Source organism: Pan paniscus, chromosome 12 (assembly GCF_029289425.2).
Source record: "Pan paniscus chromosome 12, NHGRI_mPanPan1-v2.0_pri, whole genome shotgun sequence".
In the NCBI taxonomy this organism is placed as follows: Eukaryota; Metazoa; Chordata; class Mammalia; order Primates; family Hominidae; genus Pan; species Pan paniscus.
The window spans coordinates 50,726,765-50,747,113 of record NC_073261.2 but is presented as its reverse complement, the minus strand read 5'-3'; the positions used below and the strand labels follow the sequence as shown (position 1 = coordinate 50,747,113).

At 39.8% G+C, this 20,349-nt stretch overlaps 2 protein-coding genes and 1 pseudogene across 2 annotated transcripts in view; 1 reads left to right on the top strand and 2 right to left on the bottom strand.

The window, feature by feature from the left end:
- The window catches only part of EVA1A (eva-1 homolog A, regulator of programmed cell death), a 154,551-nt gene extending 143,826 nt beyond the window's left edge, over positions 1 to 10,725 (bottom strand). The window contains exon 1 of the mRNA XM_008962662.4: positions 10,513 to 10,725. The gene's annotated coding sequence lies outside the window, so the exon portion shown is untranslated. The remainder of the gene's footprint in view (positions 1 to 10,512) is intronic.
- Positions 6,632 to 19,244, top strand: MRPL19 (mitochondrial ribosomal protein L19). The gene is made up of 6 exons (XM_003810311.6): positions 6,632 to 10,445; positions 10,637 to 10,754; positions 15,651 to 15,769; positions 16,036 to 16,170; positions 18,247 to 18,428; positions 18,576 to 19,244. The coding sequence occupies exons 1-6, from the start codon at positions 10,343 to 10,345 to the stop codon at positions 18,795 to 18,797; spliced, it is 879 nt and encodes a 292-aa protein (XP_003810359.2). The 5' UTR covers positions 6,632 to 10,342; the 3' UTR covers positions 18,798 to 19,244.
- LOC117979187 (transcription elongation factor SPT4-A-like) lies at positions 14,410 to 15,142 on the bottom strand (annotated as a pseudogene).
- Positions 19,245 to 20,349: the final 1,105 nt, after the last annotated feature.

The window sequence follows — 20,349 nt, the reverse complement described above, 5'->3', positions numbered from 1 at the left end:
AACTTGAAGGAGACCTGCCTAGGGATCAGCTTGGGGAATGCTAAAACCAATGAACCTCTATCTCAGCAAATTACTCTGTAACATCCATACTCAATGTTTTATTCCTCAACTCCTGTGCCCTCCCTAAAAGGTAAAGGTAATAAATAAATACATAAAAACTGGCAATAAATGGAAACTAAATAGTACCAACACTAAAAACTAAACAGTCCTCACACTAATGATATCATTCAAGTCTCTGGCACTACAGTTGATCTTGAACAATATGGGGATTGGGACACCGACCCCCTCCCACACAGTTGAAAGTCTGTGTATAGGACAGGTGCGGTGGCTCACACCTGTAATCCCAGCACTTTGAGAGGCTGAGGCAGGCAGATCACCTGAGGTCAGCAGTTTGAGACCAGCCTGACCAACATGGAGAAACCCCGTCTCTACAAAAAACACAAAATTAGCTGGGTTTGGTGACACATGCCTGTAATCCCAGCTACTCAGGAGGCTGAGGCAGAAGAATCGCTTGAACCCGGGAGGTGGAGGTTGCGGTGAGCCGAGATCGTGTGCCATTGCACTCCAACCTGGGCAACAAAAGTGAAACTCCATCTCAAAAAAAAAAAAGAAAAAGAAAAAAAGAAAATCTGTGTATAACTTTTGACTCCCCAAAAACTTTACTAATAGCCTTACTGATAACATAAACAGTTAATTAACACATATTTCATGTTATAGGTATTATATATGGCATTCTTACAATAAAGTAAGCTAGGGAAAAGACAATGTGATTAAGAAAATCATAAGGAAGAGAAAACATATTTACAATTCATTAAGTGGAAATGGATCATTATAAAAGTCTTCATCTTCATCATCTTCATGTGGAGTAGGCTGAGGAGATGGAGGAAGCGGAGGGGTTAGTATTGCTGTCACAGGGGTGGCAGAGGGAGAAGAAAATTTGCATATAAGTGGACCCATACAGTTCAAAGAGTGATGTGGAAGGGAACAATTATATATCCAAAGGCCAGTTTTCAGCTTCCTCTGCCTGGGCATCTCAGGACATCTTTGGCTGTCAGCCAGCCCTCTCCTACCACCTCACTCTCATCAGCTTACTGCCTTCCCGACTCCCTTTGACTCTCTTTCAGACAGCTCCTTCTCTGCATCCCTGCTGCTCATTTCAACCACATATCCCTTAGAAGTTGCTGTTCTCCAGGGCTCTGTCCTGACCCCTTCCTGTCTCACACACAGCCCCTCCTGTGTGGCCTCATCCAGATGGCTCCACTTGCTGTCCCTCTTGCCCAGGTCTGTCTCCTCAACTTCAGGCTCACTTCCAGCCCTCCAGTGGACTTCTTTCCTTGCGTGTGACAGACATGCACCCTAAGCTCAATGTTTCCAGCACACATGCAGCCTGTTCCCACAAATCTGCTCCTTCTCCCATCCTCTATCTCACAGAAATGCCACCATCCACCAAATTCCCAGGAAGGAGTCCAGGGGCTTCCCCCATAACCTGTCAATCACCAGGGCTTGTTAATTCCCTGTCCTCAATGCCCACTTCTACCACCACTTCTCATTCAGCCCCAGGCATCTGAGTCGAGAGCACTGTCACATCTTGCAGGGATCACTGCCTCTACCTCTTAAATTAGCTCCCTAAGCTGCAGCTCCAGCCCATTCTCCACTCTGCAGTGACAGGAAACTTTCTGAGATGCAAGCCTGGCCTTGTCATTCTTTTTTAAAAAATTATCTGAACACTCCTCAGTGCCCTCCTGAAGAAGCTTACACTCATTATTATGACTTCCAAATTCCCTCATTCCCTAAACCCAGCCCACCTCCCACCCTCATTTTCTGCTCAGGTAATATGCAAACAAATAAAGCAGGCTGGATTCCTGATTTTTAAGACTTACAGTTGAGCAGGAGAGGAAAATGAAAAAGCAGCAAACAAACCACTGAAAATATATCTATCATGTATGCTAACTACTGTGAAAATAGAAAACAGGAATAACAGGAGACTCCATTTGGAAGGGTGGTCAGGGAGTTCGATTTGCTATTTCTTGAGATTGAGAACCAGGAGGAGGAACAATCTAGGGAAAATTATAAGGATCTGCTTTTGGTAATAAGGATATCTGTAATGCTTTTTTAATGTATTTGCTGCTGGTTTAAAAATATATGTATATTGTTCAAAGCAGTAACCTTCAGCTTTCTACAAAACTTGTTGTCCAACATAATGAAGACTCCAGGATAACACAGTATTCTACATCTGTCTTCTAACTGGAGTCTCATGCATGGGGCGAGAGGGGAGGAAAACATTCTCTAATTTATTCTGATTAGTCTTAACCTCTTCAGGCTTCCCTGGTTATATATATACAGTATTATATCCTCAAGACTCAGTTCAAGTCTCCTTTCTTCTGAGAAACTTTCCCAACTGACCTTGCCTGGGCAAAATGCATTCCCATGTGCTATGGCAGTCCACAGAACAAACATCCTCCCAGCAATTATCATTTTGTATTATAATGTTGTCTTCAGAGAAAATTATTTCTCTTTGTCCACCTCTGTGACTAGCTTATAGTAGGTACACGTTATTTATCTGCTGACTATGTGGAACACCCAGCACATGTACTGTGTGACCTTTGCCAAGTCATTGCTCTTCTGTAATCCTCAGTTTTCTCGTCATTCCAGAATAACACAGCCTACAACGTGGTGGTAAGGCTTAACTGAGTATTGATGTAGTCTTAGTAAGAATTGGGTTACTAAGCAAAATATGATGGCATATCAAATCTTTCTATTTATGCTCCAATATTTCTTCTCCAGCTTATCATCTTAGGTGGGCGGTGCCAGGCATTCAATTGTAGAAAGAAACACTCTAAAGGGACTCTGTAGAAAAGCTACAGTGGATCCCCATCTTTTACCATGTATAAAAATCAACTCAAAATGGATTGACAACTTATAGGTAAGATCTGAAACTATGAAACTACTAGAAGAAAGCATTGGGGGAAACACTACTGGACATTGGTCTGGGCAAAGATCTTTTGGGTAAGACCTCAAAAGCACAGGCAATAAAAACAAACATAGGCAAATGGGATTACGTCAAACTAAAATGCTTCTGCATAGCAAAGGATACAATTAACAAAGTGAACAGACAACCTACAGAATTGGAGAAAATCGGAACTCAAGTCAATAGCAAAAAAAAACCACCCCACAAATAATCCAATTTTAAAATGGGCAAAAGACATGCATAGACATTTCTCAAAGAATATATACAAATGGCCAACAAATATATGAAAAAATGCTCAAAATCACTATTCATCAGAAAAATGTAAATCAAAACCACAATGAGATATCATCTCACCTCAGTTAGAATGCTTATTATCAAAAAGACAAAAAATAATGGATGCTGGTGAGGATGCAGAGAAAAAGGGAATCCCAGTGCTGTTGGTGGGTGGTACAGCACTGTGGAGAACAGTATGCAGGTTCCTCAACAAACTAAAAACAGAACTATCATAAAATCCCATAATCCTTCTGCTGGGTGTATAACCAAAAGAAAAAAGATTAATATATCAAAGAGATATCTGCACTCCCATGTTTATTGCACCACTATTCACAATAATCAAGATATAGAATAAGCTTAAGTGTCCATCAATGGATGTATGAATAAAGAAAATGTGATATACATACACAATGGAACTCTATTCAGTCATGAAAAAGAATAAAATCATCTCATTTGCAGCAACATGAATGGAACTGAAGGTTATTATATTAAGTAAAATAATCCAGGCAGAGAAATACAAATATCACATATTATCACCATATGTGGGAGCTAAAAAGGTGGGTCTCATCGAGGTAGTGCATAGACTGGTGGTTATCAGAAGCTGGGGGGGGTGTATGTGTGTTGAGGGAGCAGGGAGACACAGATAAGTTGGTTGAGGGGTATAAAAATACAGTTATATAGAAGGGATAAGTTCTAGTATTCAATAGCATAGTGGAGAAACTACAGTTAACAATAATTTACTGTATATTTCAAAATGGCTAGAAGAGAATTGTAATGTTCCCCACATAAAGGTAAATGTTTGAGTTGACGGACATCCCAATCACCCTGATCTGATCATTACATGTTGTATAAGTGTATCAAAATATCACATGTATCCCCAAAATATATACTATGATGTCCCAATTTTTAAAAGAAAGGAAAGAGAGAGACTTTTTAATAAGGGAAGAAAGAGAAAAGCTAGAGGGGACCTAGACCGTCCAGCGTTGCTGTGTGGTGCTGTGGCCACCAGAGGACAGCCTAACCACACATGCTGTGGAACTCTGCCTTCCAGAGCCCTGAGGGTGCAATGTTTTCCACACAGCTGAGAAACAATTTTTTTTCTTCCAGCCACGTGGAGGAAAATCATCGTCAAATATATTACATTATCTCCTACCCATTATAAGTTGATTGTTATAACTGTTTCCTGTGAGTTAGTCTCACCATTTTCTGTCATTGTAGGTATCTGCTTAATATGAAATCAATGCATCTTTTTAGTCATTTTGTAGAGAAAAATGCAAAGGAAGTTGGTCAGTGCCCAGCCAGAAAAGGAAAGTAATTTGGGGAATTTCCAGGCCCACTGATGAGTCCATTCTGGTGCAGACATAAATGAAGGAAGTTGTAGACAACAGTTGTCAAGTTCTCTGATTCCATTGATGAAATCCTCCCTAATAGGAGACTTAGCTTGTTGCCAATAAACACTTGAAACCTATATTAAACTCCCTTTGTTCCATGTTCATCAAGCAACCCCTTCCATATTTGACATTAAATTTTGCCTTCCGAGAGAGAAATTTGTGGTCACAAAGACATAAATGTTCTGGTATTCTGGTCAGCATATTATTTTTTGTTCACTTATAAGTTAATAAACTAGCATTTAGTTTTGTCATATCAATTTCAAAAATTTGGTTCATGTAAGTCTGCCCTAAATGACGTATCTATTTAACGCTGTGCTGAAAATCAGGTTCTGGGCTTCCAAAATCAAAAGTCAGACCCAGGGCCATGACAAATTCTCCAAAGTCAATATTATCTGTGAGGCCTTGAAGTATATATTTTGCCTGGATGAAGGAACTTCATGTTGCCTCATAAGCTCACCCCCACCACACATACACTCCTTTATTCACTATCTATTACTATTTAATAAATTGCTCCTAAATTAAGCAGCTTAAAACAACAAACATTTATTATTGTATGGTTCTGTGGGTCAGAAATCCAGAAGTGGCTTAGCTGAGTGATTTTGACTCCAGGTCTTTCACAATGCTGCAATCAAGAGGTTGGCTGGGGCTATAGTCAACTCAAGGCTCAACTAAGGGAAGGTCTGCTTGCCAGCTCATTCCTGTGGCAAGAAGCAGCCTTGCTGGCTGTTGGCTGGGGACATTGGTTCCTTGCCATATGGACCTTTCCATAGGGCAGCTCATAACAGGTACCTGGCTTCCCTCGGAGTGAAGCAAAGGAAGTAAGAACTATCATAGTCAGTGCATTTGTGTTTTTATTTTATTTTTTTAAATTTATTTTATTTATTTATTTTTTCGAGATGGAGTCTTGCTCTGTCACCCAGGCTGGCATGCTAGTGGCGCGATCTCGGCTCATTGCCACCTCCGCCTCCTAGGTTCAAGTGATTCTCCTGCCTCAGCCTCCTAAGTAGCTGGGATTACAGGTACGCCACCACGCCCTGCTAATTTTTGTATTTTTAGTAGAGACGGGGTTTCACCATGTTGGTCAGGCTGGTCTCAAACTCCTGACCTTGTGATCTGCCTGCCTCGGCCTCCCAAAGTGCTGGGATTACAGGTGTGAGCCACCACGCTTGGCTGTGTTTTTAAAATAGTGTATTGATTTTCATTGTAAAACCAAAATGTACCTATTACAGAAAATGTAGCTAGAAAAATTGCAAAAGCAGGAAACACGCTTAATCTCACCACTCCATCTATGCTTTGTGAGACTTAATCATAAATTCTATGTCTAGGTGAATGTCCAAAGAGTATGCCCTAGGCTTTATTCTAGGATTTTTGTAGTTTGAGGTCGTACATGTAAGTCTTTAACTCATTTGGAGTTAATTTTTGTATATGGTGAGAGGTAGTGGTCTAGTTTCATTCTTTGGCATATGGTCAGCCAGTTTTCCCAGCATTGTTTATCGAATAGGATGTCATCTCCCCACTGCTAATTTTTGTAGACTGTTGAAGATTAGTTGGTTGTAGGTATGCGGCTTTATTTGTAGGTTCTCTATTGTGTTCCATTGGTCTGTTTGTTTCTTTTTGTACCAGTACCATGCTGTTTTGGATACTGTAGCCTTGTAGTATAGTGTGAAGTCAGATCATGTCATTCCTCCTGCTTTACTCTTTTTGCTTAGGATTGCTTTGGCTATTTGGACTCTTTCTTGGTTCCACATGAATTTTAGAATTGTTTTTCTAGTTCTGTGAAAAATGATAGTAATTTAATAGGAATGTCGTTGAATATGTAAATTGCTTTGAGCAATATGGACATTTTAGTGACATTGATTCTTCCAATCCATGAGCATGGGAGGTTTTTCCATTTGTTTGTGTCATCTATAATTTATTTCAGCAGTGTTTTGTAGTTCTTGTTGTAGAGATTTCATCTCCTTGATTAGGTGTATTCCTAGGTATTTTATGTTTTTGGTGGCTATTGTAAATGGGACTGCATTCTTGACTTGGTTCTCAGCTTGAACACTGTTGGTGAATAGACATACTACTGATTTTTGCATATTAAAATGTATCCTGAAACTTTACTGAAGTTGTTTATCACGTCTAGGCGTCTTTTGGTAGCATCTTTATGGTTTTCTAGGAATAGGAGATTCTTTTTTTGGATGTGTTAATACATGAATCAGATTATAGTTTCCTCTTGCTGGCATCTTTAAAATAAGTTTTACAAAAAGCTTTTTTTTTTTTAATTAGGTGAAGGATATGTTAATTAGCTCAACTGTGGTAATCATTTCACATTGCATACATATATCAAATCATCATGTTGTACACCTTAAATATATACAAATTTTTATCTTTCAATCATGTCTCAGTAAAGTTGGAAAAAAAGAATTTTATTATGATCTATACATTTATCTGCAAACTTTATGCATTATCACAATTTAATCCTTATACCAACCTAATGAGGTAGGCATACCTCTATCCTATTACCCATGAAGAAGAAAAGGCAGAGATGGGAACCTCTCTCAAAGACTCCAGTTAGTACATTTCAGAAATTTTTTTTACTGACTCTACCTCACAAATAGATGGAGAGACAGAAAAAAAAATACCACTTTCTATCTCTATTGCCTCTACCTCAATTGTTCCCAAATTGGAACAACTATCAGAATCACCTGGAGGATTTGCTAAAGCACAGATCACTGGGTTCTGTGCCCAAAGTTTTAAATTCAGTAAGTCTGGGGGTGGGACCTGAGAATTTGTAATTTTAACATGTTCCCTGGTTGTGCTGATGTTGCTAGTCAAGGGCTCACACTTTAAGAACTATTTTTTTTTTCTGTTCCAGGTTAGCACCATCTCTCTTTTGGAATATTTCAATAATTTCCTGCTTCCCAGCCATTTTCTAAAGTACAATCAGAGTGATCTATCTAATTTTACTTAGAAATATTTATTGGGTGCCAGATACTCTACTAAATATAGAGGATATAATAACAAGCAAAACCGACAAGGATCCTGATGTCACAATAACCTGAAGCAGCCAGTTTGCCTGGAATACTTTCTTCCCTTGGCTGAACATTATGTAATGATGTTCATGATCTCCTTTCCAAGGGTGTAAAACACAGAAGTAAATAATTAAAGTTCTATTCCTGTAATCAGCTCATAAAATAGTTGAGCCAGCTCTGTGCTGTTTGATTTTGCTCTATGAAGTTGTTTAATAACAACTTAAGTTGGAATAATTTAAACTCCAGCTTGTTCTCCAAATTAAGATAAGGTCAAAATGGCCTGACAGATGTTGGATGAGCAAGAATATGGGAGAAAATTAGATAAGATTCTTTAGGTTCATTCTTCCAATTTTGTAAAACTCTACACAACTATTCCTTCATCTGTAGAAGAGGAGAGGGCAGCAGGAGTGGCTTGGCAATGTCTAGTAAATCCTGCTGTCCTCCTGTGAAGGTCTGTCTTTTATTTCTCTGCCCCTACCTGTAGGACCAATCCCAGCAAGAGTGAAGGCCACGTGTTCTGGGCATGGTTAATACAGAAAAATCTTCACCACTGCCAGTCATGATTATCTTTGCCTCTCTTCCCTTTTACTCTTAAGGGCTTGAAGTCTACTTTTTTGGGTAGGTAGAAGAGCCAAAATATTGCTCATCTGAAATTTTGGTTGTGAGATTCCTTGTCATTTATAGAATAAATTCTTGTTCTAATCAAAGAAGCTAGAGTTAAAATAGAAGGCCCTGTCTTTCTTCACAGCATCTTGAATTCTGTGCTCAAAACATGGCCCTGTTCCTCAGGCTGATGTAACAGCTCATGTTCTTCAGGATGGCAAGTCAGAGTATAGGGGCCAAGCTGCAGAGGTTGGTTGCTTTTTTGAGCATTTGACTTCTGTCAAAAGTAAACAGTAAGGCTTTAAACTGGGGAAAGGAAAGAACAGGGTATGCATTTCTGAGCCATCTTTTTTTGGTTGCTTCATGAAGGACTGGAGGTAACCAGAGGCAAGAAGACTAATGAGAAGGCTGTTGCAGGGATCTCCAGGGATCCTGAAGAGAGAAAAAATGTTGACCTAGATTGGAAATATGGATGGGAGGATGAGAAAGTATATGGATTCCTGAGATATTTGACGGTGTCAGGCATAGTTTTTGGAACTTCATCCAGGGGGAGACAGGGAGGAATCAAGAATGGCACTGAGATTTTTGGCTTAGGCAAGAGAGTGGATGCTGAAGCCATTCCTTGAGATAGCCAATACTGGGAAGGAAGTCTGGAGCTGAAAAAGATGAACTCAGTATGGATAGGCTGAATTTGAGGTAGCTTTGGGACATTAATGCAACTGGAATGACTATTATATAGTTAAATTATCACATTACTCTAAGTGTTCAATCCTTATATTATATAACCACTGCTGAAATAACAAATTCCAAATTTCTTTTTTTGTGTGTGTTTCTTTTTCTGTTTTTTTTTGAGACGGAGTTTCGCTCTTGTTGCAATGGCGCGATCTCGGCTCACTGCAACCTCTGTCTCCCAGATTTAAGCGATTCTCCTGCCTTAGCCTCCCAAGTAGCTGGGATTACAGGAGCCTGCCACCACACCCGGATAATTTTTTTTAGTTTTGGTAGAAACGGGGTTTCACCATGTTGGCCAGGCTAGTCTCAAACTCCTGACCTCAGGCGATCCGCCCGCCTCGGCCTCCCAAAATGCTGGGGTTAAAGGCGTGAGCCACTGCGCCCGGCTGTGTGTTTGTTTCTTAGAGATACGGTCTCACTATATTGCCCAGGCTGGTTTCCAACTCATGAGCTCAAGGGACCCTCCTGTCTCGGCCTCCCACAGTGCTGGGATTACAGGCATGCCTGGCCACGCCCAGTCATTTTCCAAATTTCTTAACAAGACTTACAATTTACCCTTTCCAGCTTTACTTCTCCCACCTATCCATACCCACAGTTGCCCAGCCCAAATTCATTTGGGTTCCTCAAAGGGTTAATGCTTTCTGTAGTCTCAAGGACTATGGGCCAGCAGTTCTGTCCGGAACTATTCTATTCTCTTTTCTGTGCATTCAACAAAGAATTAGAAAAATTAGCTGGGCGTGATGGTGCGAGACTGTAGTCTTGGCTACTCGGGAGGCTGAGGTGAGAGGATCTCCTGAGATCAGGAGTTGGAGGCTGCAGAGCCATGATCGCGCCACTGCACTCCAGCCTGGGTAACAGAGGAAGACCTTGTCTCAACAAAACAAAAGAAGTTAGTGAGGGCCCAGGTAGGTGCTAGGTGCTGGGATAAAATGGTGAGCAAAAAGAAGACTTTATCCCTTCCCTTGCCTCATTATAGTATAACGGTAGATTTAAATACTACTCTAATAATTACACAAGAAAGAATTGCAAATGAGATCAGAGCTGCCAATCGAAGGCACCTAGTGGGAAAGACGGCCTAAAATGGGATTTTCGCATAGCGAAAGCTTGTCTGAGAAGATAAGAGTGGATTCATAGGGGGAGGAAAAAGCTTTCTAGGCCGGGAGAACACCCCTGTGGAGGGGTGTAACTTGGCGCATTACGGGGAACTAGAGAAACGTGCACTTTTCCTAAGACATCAGGAAAGGAGCGAGGAGAGACTTATCCATTTTGTCCCATAGCAGCCGCCATATGGTGGCAGACAGCAACAACCTCGTCGCACTGATTACTGGGAGCTGTAGTCTTGACGTGAGCTAGCTGGCATGGCGGCCTGCATTGCAGCGGGGCACTGGGCTGCAATGGGCCTAGGCCGGAGTTTCCAAGCCGCCAGGACTCTGCTCCCCCCGCCGGCCTCTATCGCCTGCAGTAAGTGGAGCGGGACTTGCGAGCTGGGGCGCGTTAGGGGCCCAGGGTCAGGATGGGGGAGGCGAACCTGGAGATCAGAGGCAACCCCAGCGTTGGTCCCCCGTGGGACGCCGGGTTGGGGGAGATTGCGGGGCTCTGCGGGATCTCAGGGTTGGCACGAGAGTCCTGACCTCCGTCGTCCGCTCCCGCAGGGGTCCACGCGGGGCGTGTCCGGCAGCAGAGCACTGGGCCTTCCGAGCCCGGTGCGTTCCAACCGCCGCCGAAACCGGTCATCGTGGACAAGCACCGCCCCGTGGAACCGGAACGCAGGTGAGGCACTGCCCTGGCGCTAGGCCGGCAACTGGGGTCGGTGCGCGCGTGAGCGCGTTCGCGTTCGAGGTCCCGGCTCTAAGGTGGGGGCTGCACCTCCCCCTGCACGAGCAGGTGTGTAGGATTCAAGAGCCAGCGCACCACACTGTTCTTTCTTTCTCACTTCTCCCCAAGACAGCATTGAACTTCTTTGCAGTTTTATTGAGTCAGAACTTCAAGTAGGGATTCCCCATATTTTAAACTCTTCTCTCTGTGGTATTTGTCCTGTACCAGAGTTTTTCTCTGAGGTATGTCCTGTTTATACCTGTTTACGTCCAAGAGCTCTTCTTTTCTCTCAAAAGACCCTTAACCCTGGATAGGAATCGATTGGCCAACTTAAAAAATTTGCTATGGTTTAGGTTGGAAGTTTTGGCAGACAAAGCACAGTAAAACTGGCCACTAAATTGTGTCTGAAACTTACTCATCAAAACAGTGTGAATAAAAACTTATATGAATGGTGGTAATCTTGGAGGTACATGTAAATTTAAAGGACTTAAGGTCTGAAAAGAGAGCTATGTAGCAACCTTTTTAAAAAGCCAGTTTTCAGAGGAAAAACCTGATATGATTATAGGCTTTTTGAAAGGGCTGTAGATTGTTGACTGGATTACTTCTGGGATTTTTAATTTTTTTATTTTTAAAATTTTTTTTAGACAGAGTCTCTCTCAGTCTCCCAGGCTGGAGTGCAGTGGTGATTTTAGCTCACTGCAGCCTCAAATTTCTGGGCTCAGGTGATCCTCCCGCCTCAGGCTCCAGAGTAGCTGGAACTACTGGTACCACGCCTGGCTTTTTTTTTTTTCTTTTTTTTTTTTTTTAACATTTAAAATATTCCACGGATTTAAATAGAAGTAAACTTGGAGTTAGAGAACTAAGAGATTCAGAAAATATTTCTTTATAAAACTTGCTTTTGAAGGTAGAAATGGAATATCTCTTTTAAACGGTGGCATTTAATAGAATTCACTTAAATAGGAATGTAAATTATATGCTCTAGAGAACAATTTGACAGAATTTACTAAGTTTAAGTTGTGTATACCTTCTCACTCAGAAAGCACACAACTTAAACTCCTAACATGTATGTACAAGGAGACAAGCACGAGAATGAATGTAACAGTATTTTTTGTAACAAAATTTAGAGGCAGCCTAGATATCCATCAGTAGGTGAACAGGCAAATGCATTCATATGACAGAATATTGTATAGCAGTGAAAAATGAGTGAATTAGAGCTCACTTTTAAACATGGAAGATTTTCACAAATCTGTGTAGAATCATTAATGTAGTAGGATGCTATTTTTATGAAGTTTTAAAACTATAGGCCGGGTGCGCCTGTTATCCCAGCACTTTGGGAGGCCGAGGAGGGCAGATCACGAAGTCAGGAGTTCGAGACCAGCCTGGCCAACATGGCAAAACCCCCATTTCTACTAAAAGTACAAAAAAAAAAAAAATTAGCCAGGTGTGGTGGTATGTGCCTATAATCCCAGCTACTTGAGAGGCTGAGGCAGAAGAATTGCTTGAACCCAGGATGCCGAGGTTGCAGTGAGCCGAGATCGTGCCACTGCACTCCAGCCTGGGCGATAGAGCAAGACTCCGTCTCAGAAAAAAACAAAAACAAAATTATACGAAACAATATATGTTGCCCAGACATACATGCATATGAAAAGTAAAAAGAAATGTAAGGGGGGGCCTTCTGAAACTTTGCCAAACAGTCAAACCTAACTTTACCAGTATTGGTACCAGTTGATATTATGTGTCTCCTGATGTGACAGAATAAGTTGTTCACATCATCTCCCTGTAATATTCTTACTAAAATTATTTAACCTTAGTCTAGGCATGTGGAAACAATCCAGAATCCAGAGATGAGATAGTAGGCCTTGACTGTTCAAAAAAGTTGATGTTATAAAAATACAAATTTGGAGAAAAGTCCTAGTCTGAGAGACTAATGACCAAATATGTGTGAAGCTTGATTGTATTTTGAATTGGGCAACGAATAGATGTAAAATACCTTCCCAGGATAATGACATACATTTGAGTATGAACTCTATATTAGACGAAGCTTGTCCAACCCACAGCCCAGGACAGCTTTAAATGTGGCCCAACACAAATTTGTAAACTTTCTTAAAACATTATGAGATTTTTTTTGTGCCTTTTTTTTTTAAGCTTACCAGCTATTGTTGGTGTCTTTTATGTGTGTCTCAAGATAATTCCTCCAGTGTGTCCCAGGGAAGCCAGATGATTGGATACCTCTGTATTAGATTATGTTATCAAATTAATGCTGACTTTTATAGGTGTCAGAAGGGTATCGTGATAATATAGGAGCAAGTCCTTATTCTTAGCATAAGCCTTCTAAATTATTGAGGAATGAAATGCCTTGCTGTTCCATTTTTTTGAGACAGAGCCTTGCTTTGTCATCCAGGCTGGAGTGCAGTGGCATGATCTTGGCTCTGCAACTCCTACTCCTGGGCCCCTCCCTACTCAGTCTCCCAAGTGGCTGGGACTACAGGTGCCCGCCACCATGCCTGGCTATTTTTAAAATTTTTTTGTTATAGAATGAGGTCTCACTATGTTGCCTAGGCTGGTCTGGAACTTCTGGGCTCAAACGATCTACCCTCCTCGGCCTCCCAAGTGTTGGGATAACAGACATAAGCTACCACACCTGGCTGACATTTTCAAATGGTTCAGAAAAAAATGATATGTATATATAAAGCAAATATAGCAAAATTTTAGCAGTTGGTAAAAGTGGATGAAAGATCTACAGGTGTTCATTGTATTACTATTTTTTGGTAGGCTTTAAAATTTTCAAAGTAGAAAATTGAGGAAGAGAAAGAAATTCATGGGAATAATCACCAAATTTAGGATAGTAATGAACTGTCCTAAATACACAGGGGCTTCCACAATATTGATAATTTATTTCTTGAGGTGGGTGGTAGAGACATGAATATTCATTGTACTGTCATTTATACTTTTTATGTAGATTAAATATTTCATAATGAGCTTAAAATCAGTTACAGAAGAAAAAAGGAAGATTATTATTTTTTAAGCAAAAGGATTTCACCTTTGTAAGACTTACACAATTTTCACATAACTTCATTTCTACAATCACAACAATCCTGAGGTAAACAGGCAGGGTCTAATCATTCTCTTTTTACAGAGGGAGAACCAGCAACTTAGGGAAATCAAAATGGGGACACTAACAGGATTTCTGTGGAAATTTAAGTAAATGAGAATTTATGGTGAATTTTTTATTCTAAAACGAATACCTCACCTTGGCCAAAATGGGACATTACCCAAGGTCCCCTACTAGGCCAGAAGAGAAAAGGAAGGACTTACCTCCTACAGAGGCACAAACAAGGCAGACTAGGACCCAGCAGTCGCCTAAGGCCCAAGGGTCTCCAGTTAGGAGAATGTGAAATGCAAGGATGTGAGACTGGCCTAAGGTATAGGAAGAGCGGTAAACAGAAGAAAAGAGACGAGGAGGGGGAGAAGCAAGAATTATTAAACATGGTCAAGGAGCAAAGAGCACTATGAAACCTCAGGATTTCTTCAAGGGATACTGCTGTGCCAGGTCTAGAGGGCAGAAAGATACAACCACGAGACCCCAGGACTACCAAGTTGATGGGATTACCTAGCCTCTGGACAGCACCCTCCGATTGGAAGCAAGGAAGCACACTAGAAAGGCTGCAGTACAGAAGGCTCAGAGACAGTCAGTAGGGAGTAGAAGGGCCTCTGCTGTTCTAGGAAGATTCTTACAGCATAAATAAGCTCTTACTGTGCCTAAGAGAAAGGGAGAGGGAGGCAAGGAATGTATCATGGCCTTAAGAACTTTCTAGAGGTTCATATTTATTGGCATTTGACCTAGAGTCCTTGCCATGGGCAAGGTGCAGCCCTGGGCCATGGATAGGAAAATCAGCATCCTACTTTCTCTTCAGTTCGATCTGTTAATCCACCAACCCAAATCCCTCCCACCCGCACCTGTCATCCAAGGAAGAGAAAATGGTTCAGGGACATGATGTGCTGCAGCTGTGTCTCTGGATTTGTAGGTCTCTCCTCGACTTTTCAGCTCCTACACGATTCCTTGGGGCAGGTGACCAGTGAATGACACCGCATATGTACCTGGCTTAAAGTTACTGACTCGCTGCCACTTGGAGACCTAGCTGTCCTCTGGACTCATCATTGCAATGATTCCATCAAAGGAAGAGCTAGTGCAGTCATATACCATCTCGGTTACTCTTCGTCTGTAGATAGGTGTTACAGTTGTCAGAACCTTCATATTCAAACTGGTCTATAGTCTTGACCAGCAAACACAGCCAACAAGCCTGCAGATGCCCCAGGTCCTTCAGCACCATCTCCAGGGCCATCTTCTCTGATCAGGAAGATCATTTTAAAAGTCAATTTATAATTAGTGATTTATATGTTGATGTCTTTTCTGACATAATTTATTATAGCATGTATAGCTCAGTGTGAGGCCTGTAGTAATGGTTATAGGCTTTGGAGACTGACCAACATACCTACATTTAAATCTTGATTTGACAGATTTATAGCTAATGTAGCAATGGATTAGTTATTTACCTTTTTCAAGCTTCAGTTTCTTGCTCTGTAAAAAGGAGATGACACCAAACCCACATGGTTGCTAGAAGGATTAATTTATGCTATAGATGTTTCATAAAGCTTTTAACAAAATACCAGGTGAGTACTCAGGAATTGTTAGCTATTTTCATGAGCATTAACAATTTTAGAAATAAGATTGACTTTTATTTAGACAATGAAGAATAAAATACATCAATAACATATTTAATTTCTTTGAAAGGCAACAATTTTTCTTCTAGCAGCCTTTTGAGTTTAATTATTTATTTGTATTTTTTACAGGTTCTTGAGTCCTGAATTCATTCCTCGAAGGGGAAGAACAGATCCTCTGAAATTTCAAATAGAAAGAAAAGATATGTTAGAAAGGAGAAAAGTACTCCACATTCCAGAGTTCTATGTTGGTCAGTAAGAGCTGTATGTTTTTATTATTAGTAATTAGGATGGCTAGTTTCTTTGTGATTGGATGGTTAGTTTTCTTAAAAAGCAAAAGAAGATTGTTTTTTACATATCTGGGTTATGCTCATATGAAGTATTTATTCCTACATTAAGACATTTAGGAAGTTAAGTTATCTAGAAATGCTATTTGTTTGTTTCTGCATCTTATATAAAGTTTACTTCTCAGCTGGGTGTGCTGAAAAAAAAGTTCACTTCTCTTTTGAATTTGTAGGAAGTATTCTTCGTGTTACTACAGCTGACCCATATGCCAGTGGAAAAATCAGCCAGTTTCTGGGGATTTGCATTCAGAGATCAGGAAGAGGACTTGGAGCTACTTTCATCCTTAGGAATGTTATCGAAGGACAAGGTAAGTTTTATTTCATCATTTTCATTGTCTAGAAAATGTTATCTCAGGATTCCTTTTTGTTTCTGCATCCTGGGATAAGAAATCTGAAATTTGAAAGTAAAAGGAGACTCTGAGGGAAGATGTGGAGCCTGTGGCTTTAGAATGGATTGAGATTTGAAGTTAATGATTAAATATGGTTGATGGACTTCTTTCTCTTGAAGGCTTCTTATGTTATTGGAACAACAGTCATTAGAAGCAGACTTTGCAAACCATGGCAACATCAAAGGGGGGAATAAATTACTATAAAGCAGTATGGGGATATCTGTTTTAGGAGCAAATAACCCATGAGTAAAACTTTAAGACAAACCTTTAATGTCTTCATGAATTACTTGCTCCTAAAATGAATACCCACATTTTACTTTATGTTATGACACAAAACAAAATTATCACTGTCTTATATGACTTGGGAGGAATTTTAAAAAGGCAAAATTGTGTTTATATACTATGCCTAATAGGCAGAGGAACAAGGAGTAAAACTCTAGCAAGATTATTAATTAAAATGGCAGGAACAATTACGTTTATCAAGTTGTATGCTTCATGAAGTTCCGACAACAAAGTATTCTTATTTTCAAAGAAATTGAAAATGTGAAAGCAGTTGCTGTCTTGCTTATTCTGTAATGACAGTGGGCTGTGCGTGCAGGAATTCAGCAGGACTTAATTGATTTGTGCCTTCAATCTGGTCAAATACTTGGAGAGGCCTTGTAATAGAAGTAAATGAGCATAGGAGTGAGTCATTTGATTTTCTTTAAGCATTAAGATAGTAATAGTTTCTACTCTACATGGTTCTAGCCAATCAACTGTGAGATACTGTATTTGAAGTACTGGACACAGAATACTCAAAAAGGATTAGCTCCCTCTTGCCATTCTCTGTAGTATGTCTGACTGTTGTAACCTGCCTCAACCTTCCCCATCACTGCTTCCTGCATTAGTGTTTCCTTCTTGTTCGGTGGCTTTGTATACCATCTGTATAATGATAACTTCCAAATTTATAACTCCAGGACTGACCCTTTTTAAGTTCCAGATTTGCAACTATCTGCAACTATCTGATCAACACTCTATTTGGATGTCTTACCAGCATAAGTTGAAAGCAGAACTCTTTATTTCCCCTTGCAAGGTGTTCCATTCACAGTCTTTTCTATTTCCATAAATGATACCACTCTGCCTACCCACTTACTTTCACACATGCAGTCAATCAAGTTTTCTTGGCACAGTCTCCAAAAAATATATCACAATTTTGTCTGTTCTTCCCTCTACATTGCTATCACCCTCATCCATGTCTCCATCATCTGCTTGCATTTGTGCAGTCTCTCTGGTTTACATTTCTGGTGGCTTATTCTGTTCGTGCTGTTGTAACAAAATGCTACAGGCTGGGTAATTTAGAAAGAACAGAAATTTATTTCTCACAGTTCGGGAAGCTGGGAAATCTAAGTTCAAGGTGCTGGCAGGTTTTGTATTTGGTGAGGCCTCCTTCCCTGCATCCAAGATGGTGCCTTGTTGCTGTGTGCTCTGGAAGGGCCAAGCACTGTGCCCTCACATGGTGAAAGGTGGAAGGGCAAAAGGCAAAACTAGTTCTCTCCATCCCTTTAATCCACTAATCCTTAATCAAAGGAGCTTCTAACCAAAGTTGGAACTTAATATTTTACTTCTTTTGTACCATTAATCTTATTACTCTTAACATGGAAGATTGATTTTTCTTCAAGTAATTGGGAGATAAAAAACGTGACATAGGGAAGAATTCAGACTTTCTCTGCAGTTACTACTATGAGAATTGAAGAGATATGTGACTCAACATATTTCTAGAAGCCATTTTTTTCTTTTTTAGACTATCATTCCAATTCAGACTTTCTCACTTTATATTTAAATGGATTTTAGCTTATTTCTATTTCTTTCAGTAATCTTAAAAATTTCAAATTAACGGCACATTTTCTACATGCAAAACTTTGTGTTAATTCCTTTATGAAATGCTTTTACTGCAGTATGAAACATGTATAGGAATGTGGACTTAGATTGTAAGAATATGTTTTCTGTTCTATTTAGGTGTCGAGATTTGCTTTGAACTTTATAATCCTCGGGTCCAGGAGATTCAGGTGGTCAAATTAGAGAAACGGCTGGATGATAGCTTGCTATACTTACGAGATGCCCTTCCTGAATATAGCACTTTTGATGTGAATATGAAGCCAGTAGTACAAGAGCCTAACCAAAAAGTTCCTGTTAATGAGGTATGGGTTATACATTTGAAACTAGAAGTTCAAGTATAAAATAAGAAAGAAAGAATCATCTTAATGAAAACTTCAGAAGAATTTTTGCTCATGCCTATCAGCCTAATTATTGCCTTTTTTTTTTTTTTTTTTTTAAATCTTCCTTAGCTGAAAGTAAAAATGAAGCCTAAGCCCTGGTCTAAACGCTGGGAACGTCCAAATTTTAATATTAAAGGAATCAGATTTGATCTTTGTTTAACTGAACAGCAAATGAAAGAAGCTCAGAAGTGGAATCAGCCATGGCTTGAATTTGATATGATGAGGGAATATGATACTTCAAAAATTGAAGCTGCAATATGGAAGGAAATTGAAGCGTCGAAAAGGTCTTGATTCTGAGAATGAATTTGGTTAGTTGCAGAAGATACACTGGCTCTAAGAGGATATATTTTGAGACCAATTTAATTTCATTTATAAGAACATAGTAATTAAGTGAACTAAGCATTCATTGTTTTATTAATACTTTTTTTCTGAAATAAAACTTGTACACCAGTTTATTACTCTAAAAAGAGAATTACACATGCCAAATGGACCAATGTGCATTTGCTTATTGGAGGCAAAGCTACAATAGAAGTCAGAGCATCACCAGAATGGTCTTTAATGAGCATGGAACCTGAGCAAAGGGAATAGGTGGGATGAATTTTTTTTTTTAATTGTGAAACAATTCATAAGCACAATATGATTTACAGAATAATAAACATTCATGTACCCACTATCAGGTTAAGAAATAGAACATTTATTAATATCTAAGAATGTTAAGAAATAAAACATTTAATAAGATCTCAGAAGACTCCAGTAAATCTGCAATTGTATCTCTCTCCTTTTTAAATGTAAATATCATCTTGACTTGTTAATCATTCCCTTGCATTTCTTTTAGTTTACTGCCAACACATATATTCTTCAACAATATATTTAATTTTGAAAAACCTGAAAAAAAAAAACCTGTTAGCAAGTATAAAGGGGCAGTATTACTATTATTGCATGAAGGCTTCAAGGGAAACGTTACAGTCTTTGGGTCATAGTCTGGCTTCAGCTTCCTCTGAGAGTTTACAGAGGCCAATTTTGAGCAAATTCATGGCTAAGGTTATCAGTGAGTTCTGCTAAACAGAAGGCTCACCACAAGGTATCTGGCAGGATTATACTGGGTAGCTGGATGTTGCAGAAATGTGGTTAGAGGAAGTAAACTGTTTTTTGATGCTCACAGCATGATGAATCAAACTCTGTATCTTAGGATTAGGTTAAAACAATACCTTTGGTATGATATGAGTGTTGTTGCTGATCCATGCAGCATGGATTGGAAAGCTGGGGTATAATCACACATGCTAAAGAAAAACATGTAATTTGGTCCATACTCACCTGGATATACTGTTCCTCAGGTTAAAAAATACAGTACTATCCTAAATCTTGAAGGCAACTCTCAGCCTATCCATTGAGTTACCTTCAGATCTGCCCTCTGGTTCCTAGCTGTCTCGGGACTAACTTCTTTCCTGTGCTCAGCTGTTTTCTGGATTCCATGTTTTCCATTTTATTGAGTACTAACTTGTTTTGCTGCAGCACATCCTTTGGTAGCTTCTAGAGGAAGTTTGTGGGGAGGTAAAATTTTTGAGACCTTGCATGTCTCATGTTTGATTGATACTTTATACGTTTAGGTAGGAGGTAATTTTCCTTCAGGACTTTAAAAATATTGTTGCTCCATTTTCTTTGTTTCTATTGTTGTATTGAGAAATCCAATGCCATTTTGATTTCCCCATCATAAATTTCATGATGATGTGTCTTGGTGTGGGTCTATATTTATCCATTGTATTGGGTTTTAGGTGAACCCTTCCAGATAGTAACTCATTTCTGTCAGTTCTGGGAAACACTTAGCATTGGTTGATGATTTATT